Below are 13,855 nucleotides of genomic sequence, written 5' to 3'. Positions count from 1 at the left end.
GTAGGAGTCAAAATGACTACTTGTCAAGCATAGCTACCAATAACCCCCCCCCCCCTTCTTTTCCGCTCTTCCCCACCTTCACCAAAAATTTTCATTTCTTTCCCTACCGTCCCTTCATCAATTGTAGAACCATCGTTTCAAAAAATATTAACAAAAATGTTGTACAGTACTTAAATTTTAGTTCAAACCGAACCAATGATTGAAATGTTTGGAGAGATAAACCGTTACGACTGCCTAGCAATGAAAATGTTATTCCAATTTAATTCCAGTTTCGCACATTGCCATAATCCATACTAAAACTCCATTTTTAAAGCAGAAGAAGATAAAGCACAGTACAAAAGCAAAATAACTTGACATGACTTGATTTGATGTTAAGGTCGGGCCACCATTGATCCCAATGATAATCACAACATGATAATAGTCCGAAAAGTTTCGAACAATTCAGTAACATCCTTTCTGCATGCATTCAATGCATGGTAAAATATTGTATTTGTAAGATAAAATTGTAAGGTTTATGTCCCTAACATTCAAAATCAGGGTAAGTTCTTGGACACTACGGAATAAAACGACCAATTGGAGCCCCGAAAGCACTGAAAGCAGATATTCCGGAGTGTCTAATTTGTTGTATTTCTACTTTAATCTATCTACTATCTATAACCCTCCTGCAATTCGGAATATATCCGTCAAAAGCGGTACCAAATTTCACAAATATATTGTTTAGTTTATTGATGCTTCAATCTAATTCGGTTCTTTTAAAACAAATTAAAATAAAATGGATTAAGATTTAAAGTACATGGAGCCAAAAGTCTGATTTCAAGCACACCCAATTTTCGGCTTTGGGACCGCCTGCGACCTGTAGCAGGAATCAAAAAACTTAGTTGGTGAAGGAAAGTTGATCGAGATCGAGACTAAGCGGATAATTACTTTAACTTTGCACATATTGGGTAGGGGCCGTGCACTAATTACGTAAGGCATTATGGGGGGAGGGGGGGTTCTTTGAAAAATTGATGAGTTAAGTTGTGAAATGTCGAAATCCTTCATGGTGCAAGGAAATGCGTAACAACCTGCAGAGTATTTTAGCCTTTCCCACTCAGGGAAACAGCAGTCGGCCTACTTGTTCCAGAGCTATTTGATGTTATCGGTTTATGCTATTATTCAAACATATTTGGTTGCAATTGCCTATCCCAATCCCCCAAGGCAGCCGTAAAATCCCTTATGATATCACTAGAAACATTTTTGTTTAAAAGTAGCTAATGTATAGCTGTATCAATAGAACAACAAAAATGTTTCTTGGGATTTATTGTTCTTCTGTTTCCAAAGATCTTGCCTGCCGCGTGTGAGAGTGGTCAGTATTTTGCTTAAAAGCAAACCATGGATGATCATTACAGATCTGTACATTAGACGCAACGCAGTGCCAATACCAAGATAAGGGACGATTCAAAAATGACGTCCACTAAATTTCTGCTTTTTTGCTTTTTAGACCCCCCTCCCCCCTCTGTCCGATTGTGTCACAAAACTCAACTCCCCCCCGTTGGACGTCACACAAAACTAAAATAGAAATAAAAAGCGTGTTAAAAGCAAAAAGTGTTTTATAAAAATAGCTTAATCTTTTAAGAAGTAGTGTAAGATTAAAAAACCATAGAAAATAACAGTTGCGTATTTTCTCAAAAAAAAATTTAATTTCTTTTTGAGAAAATACTTCGGATAAACTGATCTCAAAGTTATCTTTTTAACGAAATTATAAAAAGATTCCACGTTTTGCTAACTTTCTCCACCTAGCGAGTAGACTTTTACTGATTTTTTTACCGAATTGCTGTATGTAATTTTATTAGTAAAAAAACATTTTTATGGACACGATTTATGAACTGTGAACAAAGGCTCTAACAACTTTCAATTGCAAATCGCCACAAATCAATGAAGAAATGAAGTTTTGGTTTCAATTGAAGAGCACCGCTCCGCTTTAAAACAACTTCAATCTGCATCGGCGAGGCAGGTTTCACTACATCGTGACGATAGCTTTTAAAGTTTATTTTGTACTTATCTATCAAATATTTAGTAAAAGGGATCATTCAATAATGACGTCCACTGCTTATGGGGGGAGGGGGTGTCAATTTTGTGACAGGTTGTGACAGTGGGGGGGAGGGGGTCTAGGCAAACATCCGCCAAAGAAAATTTATTCTCAGAAAAAGGCTACAAAAACTGATCGATTTATTTCGATTTTCGAATTTATCTTACTTCAGAAGATCGCAAGAGGACCCGATATCGTCGAAACAAATAAATAAAGCTGATTCTCTCCTATCTTCTCTTCACTCAAAAAGCAACTTGTTTCATTTGTTGAACAGAATCTTTCAAGCAAGCTTCAATTGATGCTGGTAATTGTTTCAGCTGACGGCGCCGAAAGTCGGGCACGATTTATCTATGTTACACTAGATTAATTATACCATGCGTTACATTAAAGGGTATATGTAATTCATTTTCAGTTCATTTGCAATCAAAGTATCTAGCCTTTTACTAAATATTTGATAGATAAGTACAAAATAAACTTTAAAAGCTATCGTCACGATGTAGTGAAACCTGCCTCGCCGATGCAGATTGAAGTTGTTTTAAAGCGGAGCGGTGCTCTTCAATTGAAACCAAAACTTCATTTCTTCATTGATTTGTGGCGATTTGCAATTGAAAGTTGTTAGAGCCTTTGTTCACAGTTCATAAATCGTGTCCATAAAAATGTTTTTTTACTAATAAAATTACATACAGCAATTCGGTAAAAAAAATTAGTAAAAGTCTACTCGCTGGGTGGAGAAAGTTAGCAAAACGTGGAATCTTTTTATAATTTCGTTAAAAAGATAACTTTGAGATCAGTTAATCCGAAGTATTTTCTCAAAAAGAAATTAAATTTTATTTTTTGAGAAAATACGCGACTGTTATTTTCTGTGGTTTTTTAATCTTACACTACTTCTTAAAAGATTAAGCTATTTTTATAAAACACTTTTTGCTTTTAACACGCTTTTTATTTCTATTTTAGTTTTGTGTGACGTCCAAAGGGGGGGAGGGGGAGGTTGAGTTTTGTGACACAATCGGACAGAAGGGGGAGGGGCGGGGGTCTAAAAAGGCAGAAATTTAGTGGACGTCATTTTTGAATCGTCCCAAAGGCTAGAAACTTTGATTGCAAATGAACTGAAAATGAATTACATATACCCTTTAATGTAACGCATGGTGTTCGAGCCGTGGATGCTGTAGATGCCGGATTTGGAGGTAGTTTCTTCCCGTTCTCCCAGAACGGCGCCAAACTCCACTAGGAAACGAAATCACTGTGGCCCTTTCCGCGAGTGTTTCACAAGCCACCAATTTAGCTCACTTGCGTGTCGCAAAACGAGATAAATCACCTATGCGATCTATGCGATCTTCTTCGCAGTTGCACGAAATAAACTTGCCCCTTTAATAGTGGATTCACGGAGTACAACACGGTTCCACGAATGATCTGGATTTGGATATCAGTGCACTTATGATAAAACAACTTGCTTTGGGTGGAATTACTTTGCACAAGGTACGCGTGTGTTGCCTTGGAATTATTTATTCTTACTGATCGTTATAGTACAAAAGTGTTGATCGGTACCGATAAGTGGCACTCAAATTAGTCTCTCATTATGAGTATGTCTTTTATCTCCCTTATCAGAGAATCAATTTAATTGGGTGCGTTTAGTAGTATAATAATTAGTTAGCTATAAAATATTAAGAATAACTGTAGATCGATTTTAGATAATTAACAAATTTGATGTGTGTGAAAGAATAACTATTTACAATTATAAGTGTACTAAACCTACAAATTCAATTAAACCTTATCGATGATCAGAGTACTGATCATTCCGGCCACCTTGAAACGTGGTTTCAACAAAATTCTAGCTTTTAAACTTCAACTCATCCTTCGTGCACTTCAAATTAGGACTTCCTAGTGGTTTATAGTGGTTCATTTATCTGTGCAGTGGCTTATTCATCTTCTTGGTGTAGTACTGGCTTCATTCATGGATGTGCTGATGTTTCCATTGAAGTGAAAGCGTTGGTATTTCGTTTTTCATCTGTAAACAACAAAAGACCTGGTAGAACGAACAGGGAATGTTGAATGAAATGGAACGATGCTCACCTGATCGCTTTCCAAAAGCGCATTGAGTTAGTTTCGGACTACTCTACCGATCTTTGGAGTTTCAGCATAACGTTTCTGGGCAGACAGGCTCTGGATCATGTGGTAATGGCAGCATGGCGATTCTCGCTATTGGTCTGACGACGTTGTCGGCTACTGCTGTTTTCAGCGTTACGACCCGAGTAACACCGTCTTTCCCTGGGTGAAGCTTGATGATTCTGCCTAGCGGCCATTTAGCGGGTGGAAGGTTATCATCTTTGATGACCACGATGCGTCCCACCTCGATCGGTACAGGACGTTTGCAACCCTTTTTTGCACGGGACTGTAGTTGGGCCAAGTATTCTGGATACCAGCGCGCCCAAATGCGCTGGAGATTCTTTTGCGTTTGATGCCAGTGATTTAGGTAGGAATTCGACGTGTGATTAAGACTGGGTTCCGGTACAGCTTGTAGATTCGAACCGACCAGGAAGTGGCCTGGTGTTAATGCTTCCAAGTCGGTAGTCTCGCCGGGAATTGGTATTAATGGTCTGGAATTTAAGCACATTTCAATCTGTGCCAAGAGAATGACCATATCTTCCTGGCTAATGCTAATGTGTCCTATTTCCCGCAGGAGGTGCTGCTTGGCAGATTTGACTGCAGCCTCCCACAGTCCTCCAAAATGAGGAGCACAGGGTGGGGAGAACTTCCATTCAATCTCGTTATTGGCGCACCAGTTCACAATTTGATCTCGCTGGGTTCCCGTCGACTTTAACATCTCGTATACATGGTGTAGCTGATTAGATGCTCCTTTGAACGCAGTCCCATTATCAGAATGGAGTTCCCGAACATAGCCACGACTGGCAGTGAAGCGACGTAGTGCTGACAAGATGGCAATATATGCTTTAGTTGGCCCGCGTCTGCGGATTGGGGATTTCAAATAAACTGGACCACAGTAGTCGACGCCACTAACAGAAAACGGACGAGATGGCACAACTCGGGATTTCGGAAGATCTGCTGTGGCCTGTTGGATAAGGACAGGTTTTTGCCTGAAACATTTGATGCATTGATGGTAGACTCGGCGAACTAAATTTCTTCCTCCTATTATCCAATATTTCTGACGAATCGTCGAGAGCATTAGCTGTGGGCCAGCGTGTAAAAGTCGTTTATGGTAATGGCTAACTAGAATTTCAGCTAAAGGATGCCTTGCGGATAGGACTAATGGATGCTTGATTTCTTCGGGGAGTTCGGAATTGGACAAGCGACCTCCAACTCGAATTATACCCTCCGTACATATGAACGGTTTTAGCCATTTAAGTGGTGAGGATTTCATGTCGCTTTGATCTTTCGTTGGACTTGTTAGCAAGGTTAGCTCTTCTGGGTAAAGCTGAGCTTGCGCTAAGCGGGCTAGTGCGTAGTCCGCTGCCTTCAGATCGTTTGTAGTTAGCACATGTGACATACTATGGGAAGACTTCTGAGGTTTCCTTTGAGAAAGACGAATGAATTTCATGCAATACCCGAAAACACGACGAAGTTTTGTGTACGATGAATACTTGGCGAATAAGTGGTCTGCAAATTGGGATTCTACTAGGGTTGCCGAAATCATTGCTATCGTACGGGCTTCTTCAACGATGGGAGCTGCTTCTTGATCTGGGGTTTCTGAATGTGGCCAGTGGCCTGGCGCTAAGGCTAACCAGGATGGGCCGTTCCACCATCTGGCTTGCGATAATATTTCGGGAGGTTGTAGACCGCGAGAAAGTTCATCGGCTGGGTTTTCTGCGCCCGGTACGTGTCTCCAACTAGTTCCACTCGTCGACATCTGTATAAAGGAAACGCGATTCGCTACGAATGTTTTCCAACGGCTGGGCGGTGATTTAAGCCACTGAAGTACCGTAGTCGAGTCCGACCAGAACGTGGCATGAGCGGGGGTTTTCATGGCTTGCGTAACCTTCTGATACACCTTGGTTGCAAGCTCAGCAGCGCACAATTCAAGTCTGGCTATAGTGTGTTTGGTAGAGATGGGTGCTACTTTTGACTTGGAGGTGAGCAGTTGTACGTTTACACCGCTGGAGTTCTCCGAGCATACAAAACAACATGCTCCATAAGCAGACTCTGACGCGTCACAGAAAATGTGGAGATCAATTTTGGAAGCAGCTGGCACAGCAACAAAGCGGGGAATCCTCAGTTGATCAAGGACGTGAAGTGTTGCATGAAATCGTTTCCAATCGTCTTGCAATTTCTGCGGAAGAGGTCTGTCCCACTCGTAGGGTTTATTGTTATCCATTTTCAGCTTCCATAGCCGCTGCATGAACATTTTAGCAGTAGCTATTACGGGACCCACCAGGCCTAGTGGGTCGAATATCTTTGCAATGTACGAAATAACTTTCCGTTTGGTTAGGATCGATGCTGGTAGAGGCAACTGAACGTTGAAGCGAAGCATATCACATCTAATATCCCAAACTAATCCGAGGGTGGATATCGACTGCTCCTCTTGTAAATTGTGCAATGTTTGAATGGCTAAATCTGCTACGGGAACATCCGCCAATACTTCTGGAACGTTGGATGCCCATTTCTTCAATACGAAACCTGCAGCTTTCAACATCGCATTTATTTGTCGACGTTTCTCTACGGCGGTATCTGGATCATCTGCACCGGTCAACAGATCATATACGTAGAAGTCTTCAGTTACGGCTTCAACCGCGCCCGGATACATGTGTCCATCTTCTTCTGCCAGTTTTAGCAGCGTACGGGTGGCCAGGTATGGAGCGGAGGCAGTTCCGTACGTAACCGTGCAAAGTTCATAGGTATCAATAGGATCTGAGGGGCTCGCACGCCACAAAATACGTTGGAGTGACTGGTCGTCTGGATGGTACCTCAATTTGACGATACATCTTCTCGATGTCTGCGACGAGTGCTACACAACGCAGTCGGAATCGTATCACGATCGAGAGTAAATCCTGTTGCACTACTGGGCCGACAAGTAGGGTGTTGTTTAACGAGAATCCAGAGCTGGTCTTACACGAGGCATCAAACACCACGCGTACTTTGGTGGTGGTGCTCGACTCCTTGAATACTGGGTGATGCGGTAAATAGCAATGCGGCTTAGCATCGCAAACAGGATCGATCTTTCGCATGTGGTGGAGGTTGGCATATTCCTCCATAAACTTGAGGTAGGCTATTTTTACAGTGGAATCTTTTTCGAGGCGTCTTTCTAGACTATAGAAACGTCGAATGGCAATCGCGCGCGAATCGCCAAGGGTGACTTGCGGATCTTCGGACCGAGGAAGGCGAACAACGAACCTTCCGGATTGAACTCGAGTGGTGGTGCTAGCATAGATTTCTTCACATCTTCTTTCTTCAGCGGAATGCAACGGACCTTGGTATACGGCTTCTAGCTCCCAGAATCTTTGGAGTTCGGTATCCAGTGCTTTGTCGATATTGGATATATAACAAACAGGCGGAGTATATGGTAATTTGATTGGCACTTTCCCAGAAACAGTCCACCCAAACACTGTTTCAATTAGCAAGGGTAAATCACTGCCGAGTGATATGCGTTTACCAGTGTGTAATTCGTGATAACATTCGCCTCCGATTATGATGTCGATTGGCCCTGGCTCGTTAAAATGGGGATCAGCGAGTTGAACGTTTGGGATTTTCCATGAGGTTGTGCTGAGGGATGCAGTTGGCAGATTGGCAGTAGGTTTCTTCATTACGAGAAACTCGAGAGTGGTTGAGAAATTGGTCATTCTTGATCTGACGGTGGCTGATATTTGTTGCTTTATTTGCTTTACAGCATCTCCTATTCCGGCTACTGCGATGTCTACTGGGCTTGGACGAATGGCGAGGGCATTTGCTAACTTCTTGGAGATGAAATTAGACATCGACCCGGAATCAAGGAGTGCTCTAACAGGGTTCAATTTTCCAAATTTATCGACTACATGTATAGCAACCGTTTCTAATAAAACCGTATTGTGGTTTGATTGGACCGAAAGACTTATTGCTGGTGGATTTCCAGATCCGGAACTTCCTATATTCGCTGATGTGGATGGAGTTTGTTGTATACAAACGTTTTCTGATCTGATAACAGGAGTGGGGGATGCTTTATTTTGTGCGCTTTGGTCGTGCAATAACGTGTGGTGTTTTGCATAGCATGTTCTACATTTAAACCTTGACTTACAGTCTCTCGCTTGATGGTTCGTACGGAAGCAGTTCCAACACAAGCTTCGCTGACAAACTAATTCACGCCATTCAGAGACAGAAAGCTTTGTAAACCTTGGGCATTGATACAAAAGGTGCCTTTCGGGACAGGCAGCGCATTGAGGCATAGTTACCTTAGTCTCGGATGTAGCAGCGTTGGACACGAATTTGCCACTATTGGATTTCTTTGGAATGAAGCCGGCCACCTTAATAGTAGCTGGTTGTGAACGGTGTTGCAAATCACTAGACACGGACTTGAGCATTCGCACATGCTGTATTAGGAATTCAACGAGTTCTTCGTACGTGACATCATCTTTCTGGCGAGTTTCTTGCTCCCAGGCGCGAATTCTTACCGCATCCAGTTTGCTGGTCAGAATGTAGACTAATGGTGTGTTCCAGGTTTTGACCGGTTCTCCTAGTTTCCCCAATGCCTTCACATGGCGTTGAAAGTCATCAACCAACATATTCAGATCCTGGGCGGACTCGCGTTTCACTGCTGGTAACTCATATAATCCCCTAAATAACTCCTTTTTCAGAAACCGCTTGTTGTCAAATCGCTTCATTAGAGCATCCCATGTAGACGCATAATTATCTGCCTGCACATCGGTGGTCTCAAACGGCTTCTTGGCATCTCCCTCAAGCGCCTGCAGCAAATATTGTAGCTTGTTTACTAACGAAATATCATCATTGAAGTGGATCATAGATAGAAAATTATCTCGAAAGGAAATCCAGCGTGACTCATCTCCGTTGAACTTTGGCAAATCAATCTTTGGTAGCCGATGATGAAAACTAGCCGATGACGGTTAGTGACTGAAGTTAGCTAGAGTCGAATTTAGTATTTGCTGCTGATTGTCCATCTTTGACATCAAGAAACCTTTTAGCACACAAAATCGTTTTTCGAAATCAGCTCGCAATTGTAAATGTTGTTCAAACGCATCGGGTTTATCGAGCATTTCGATCTCTGCCTGTGCCTCAAGAAACTCTCTATTGAGCCTATCAAGAGTCTCTAATCTAACATTTGTTTGGATAGAATCACTTTCATGGTTGTAATCTTCCTTGAACTGTTCTATCACATCTCGAAGCATTTCGATCTCTGCCTGTGCCTCAAGAAACTCTCTATTGAGCCTATCAAGAGTCTCTAATCTAACATTTGTTTGGATAGAATCACTTTCATGGTTGTAATCTTCCTTGAACTGTTCTATCACATCTCGAAGTGAACAAACTCGCTTTCGAATCAGTAGATTCTCAGCCAACTTTTTATCCGCCTTGCTAGTCATCACTCACCACTCGATTCACTGACCTTTTGACTGGAGCGACACGTGTCGCAGGTACCGATTACCGATTACGAGAACAGCACAGAATTCGTTCGTTTAATCCTTCCCGTCGCGCTGTGATATTCTTACGCGACCAGAAACGACGGAAACACCACGATAATTCGTACGATATGCTCCTTCCCGTCGCGATCGTGATGCTTCTACGCGATCGCGATTGATCGACCGAAAGTAGACACGTATAATCGATTCGAATTAGCTCCTTCCCGTCGCGCCGTGTCTCTTTACGCTACGCGGATCCGCTAAATAACGCCACCAAAATCGTTTTCGGCTAACTATTTGGATTTATTGGATTTGATTAATAGTGTAGCCAGACGTTTGTCATCTCATGTAACATACAAGATTTAGCCAATGTAATCAATTTATTAACCAATGTTCACACTGAAATGCCCTTATCTACCTTACCATGCGGTTTTATCATGCAATCTAGTGCAGCTAATTAGGACAATGGCCGAGATACAATGGCCAACGATATATATTCTTTATAAAACGTATGGCGTACCTTTATGTGGTCCAACCTATTGACCACTTACCGCAATGGCGATTACCATCCCACGTGTTGGGATCTGGCTTGGAATTGTCCTCCAAATCCGGTTCGAAGGACCAGTGTTCGAGCCGTGGATGCTGTAGATGCCGGATTTGGAGGTAGTTTCTTCCCGTTCTCCCAGAACGGCGCCAAACTCCACTAGGAAACGAAATCACTGTGGCCCTTTCCGCGAGTGTTTCACAAGCCACCAATTTAGCTCACTTGCGTGTCGCAAAACGAGATAAATCACCTATGCGATCTATGCGATCTTCTTCGCAGTTGCACGAAATAAACTTGCCCCTTTAATAGTGGATTCACGGAGTACAACACGGTTCCACGAATGATCTGGATTTGGATATCAGTGCACTTATGATAAAACAACTTGCTTTGGGTGGAATTACTTTGCACAAGGTACGCGTGTGTTGCCTTGGAATTATTTATTCTTACTGATCGTTATAGTACAAAAGTGTTGATCGGTACCGATAAGTGGCACTCAAATTAGTCTCTCATTATGAGTATGTCTTTTATCTCCCTTATCAGAAAATCAATTTAATTGGGTGCGTTTAGTAGTATAAACCTTAGGATTGAGCGAGTTCAGAAACGGTTTATACGTCTGGCGCTGAGAAACTTGCCTTGGCGTGATCCCGAAAACTTGCCACCGTATCCTGATAGATGCCGGCTTTTGGGCCTTGATACTCTGGAACAACGACGGAAAATCCAGCAAGCGCTGTTTATAGCCAAGTTACTTAATAGTGAAATCGATGCCCCTTAACTACTCTCAATTTTGAACTTTCGCATACCAAGCAGATCTCTTCGAAATACGACGCTACTGCAACCAAATTTCCATCGAACGTTGTTTGGATACAATGAACCGGTTTCTGCATGCATTCGCGCTTTCACGGCAGTTGAAGAACACTTCGAGTTTAACGAACCGACTAGGAATTTTATGAATAGAATTAGGTCATTAGTAATTAACCGTAGATATTAGCCAATTTTATTCATTAAGACATCATTGTCAGATGGAAAATTTTTAAATAAACAAATAAACAAATAAACAAATAATAATTAGTTAACCATAAAATATTAAGAATAACTGTAGATCGATTTTAGATAATTAACAAATTTGATGTGTGTGAAAGAATAACTATTTACAATTATAAGTGTACTAAATCTACAAATTCAATTAAATCTTATCGATGATCAGAGTACTGATCACATGGTATAATTAATCTAGTGTAACATAGGTAAATCGTGCCCGACTTTCGGCGCCGTCAGCTGAAACAATTACCAGCATCAATTGAAGCTTGCTTGAAAGATTCTGTTCAACAAATGAAACAAGTTGCTTTTTGAGTGAAGATAAGATAGGAGAGAATCAGCTTTATTTATTTGTTTCGACGATATCGGGTCCTCTTGCGATCTTCTGAAGTAAGATAAATTCGAAAATCGAAATAAATCGATCAGTTTTTGTAGCCTTTTTCTGAGAATAAATTTTCTTTGGCGGATGTCACATTTGCCTAGACCCCCTCCCCCCCCCCTCTGTCACAACCTGTCACAAAATTGACACCCCCCTCCCCCCCATAAGCAGTGGACGTCATTATTGAATGATCCCTAAGACTATGTCGCGTGTCATCTAGAAGTGACAAAGAAGTTATTTGTATGCTACTGGACGAGGACACGTGTTCAGAAGATGTAGAGTGGATCAATGCGAATTATGTGAACGCTAGTGAGTTTCTGAGCATATACCGTGAACGTGCCATATTCTGCTCAGTTAAGACATTTTTATGATTCTTCCGCCATTATAAATATTCTAGAGTTAAATTAATAACATTGATAGCAGCAACTTGTAGTGCTACGGTCTATAATAACTGGTGAAACACATGGGAATTGAAAGTCGACCTACAACTGAGTATATTTTTCGTTCTGTAAACTTGTCCCCGGTGCCTAATTCTGCGCACTTTCTTGTCCATGTTCCTAATTCTGCGCATGTTTGTTCCTAATTCTGCGCACCTAAAAAGTAACAATAAACATTCATACCATATCGTTTATGTCTTTATACGCTGAAAGCACATCAAAATTTCGACATTAGCCATTATCATAATTAAATTCATGATCTGGCCTTCTTGTGCTGTCCAGGTGGCACAGGAATATTGTTATCATTTTGATTGGCTTATTTTAAATATTTTATTCTCGATACGTGAAGGGCGAGTTGATTCGGGGTTTCTGCATACTGAACACTTTAGACTAATACTAAAAATTGTGTTTTCATATAGAAACCACTTCCCCATTCCCTGACAGCTCCATGAAGTTGAACATTCAAAAAAATCAGAAGGTATGGTTCCATGAATTGGCGTTCGTAGATTCGGACCCCGAGCAGCAACACAGGATTCCAATCAATGCTAGTGCTACTTGAATTTTCATGCCTCTATACCTCAGTCATTTGGGTGAGGTTGCGTGTTCTTCGCGATTTCTTCGTAGGATACATTACTGCGCAGAATTTGGAACATGAATAAAAAATCTGTGCCTAAATCTGCGCACTACTGCATCGCATTTTTCCAACGAAAGCAACGCATGCAACCACGCTTTTTTTCTAAAACATGACTAAAACTAATTATTCTTTCTAATTATGCTGGGTAATTTGATCATTGCAAAGAATTTCGATCAAAATTTGATAATTTTCTAGAATGACAGTTTTAGCGTTAGAGCTAACGACGTTTTTTTCTGACATATAAAATACTTTCAGTTTCACTTTAATTTTTTTCGCTGTCAAATATTATGGCCCTTTTGTGAATAATGGCGTAATATTCTACAGAGATTTATAAAAATATAACACAATGGTCATAGTTATGCACAATACTGAAAAATACATATATGAAGAAAAATGCGCAGAATTTGGAGCTGCGCAGAATTAGGAGCGGTCACGGTACCAATATCTATTGACAACCTCAATGCTGAAATACGTTCGGTTCGTAAGTGGGCTATGAAGCGATTTACAACAGATAATTGATTTTGTTTGTTTTTTTATGAATTTGCTTGAAATTTGGTTTTTATGAACTTGTTTGAACTTGACTGTTGACTGTTTCAATATTTTTTCAATGTCTAACTTTTTAAATAAAACTTGCATTTTGATGTTTCAAAAAATCTTGCTAAGATTGTTTACGGGGGGAGGGGGGATTGGCCAAAATCTTACAAAATCTTATATAGGGGGAAGGGGGGGGTTCTAAAATGAGGAAAAAGCCCTTACGTAATTATTGCACGGCCCCCTAGAGAAAATAAATCATATAATGCAGTTTACTTTTTTCGTTACGGGACACCATTTGCAGAATACCGTTTGCCCAACAGCGCATGGTGTCCCGTAACGAAATGATTTTTATTATATCTTACAAATGAAACACAAAACCTGAATATAGGGTACGGGAGGGTATTTTCAGCCCATTATGCGATGGCATCTATTTTTTCGGCCTATGGTCTAGTTGTAGTGGAAGAACAGGTGGTTTTGACGTTCTTTGAATAAAAGTTAGTAGATTACTTACAATCTTGAGAAAATAGTTATAACATATTAAAATTGCATGTCGGCAAAAGAAAAGGCAAATAGGCTGAATTTAGAAACCTGCTGAAAATACCCTCCCGTACGCTACTTTTACATTTTGAGTTTCAGGCTGCCTTCAGCTAAAAATTTTCGGAACATGTCGA

The 13,855-nt window shown here is 41.0% G+C and overlaps 1 protein-coding gene across 1 annotated transcript; it reads right to left on the bottom strand.

The window, feature by feature from the left end:
• Window positions 1–4,199: 4,199 nt before the first annotated feature.
• On the bottom strand, window positions 4,200–6,824 carry LOC128740127 (uncharacterized). Its single transcript, XM_053835638.1, has one exon. The coding sequence runs from the start codon at window positions 6,822–6,824 to the stop codon at window positions 4,200–4,202; it is 2,625 nt and encodes an 874-aa protein (XP_053691613.1).
• Between the last annotated feature and the right edge of the window lie 7,031 nt (window positions 6,825–13,855).

Source organism: Sabethes cyaneus, chromosome 3 (genome assembly GCF_943734655.1).
Source record: "Sabethes cyaneus chromosome 3, idSabCyanKW18_F2, whole genome shotgun sequence".
Classification (NCBI taxonomy): domain Eukaryota; kingdom Metazoa; phylum Arthropoda; class Insecta; order Diptera; family Culicidae; genus Sabethes; species Sabethes cyaneus.
The sequence above is the reverse complement of the archived record's forward strand: the minus strand, read 5'-3'. Positions and strand labels throughout refer to the sequence as shown.

Excerpts from the sequence above, each read along its gene's own strand:
- LOC128740127 (XM_053835638.1), bottom strand. The coding sequence starts at position 6,824 with ATGTATCCGGGCGCGGTTGAAGCCGTAACTGAAGACTTCTACGTATAT.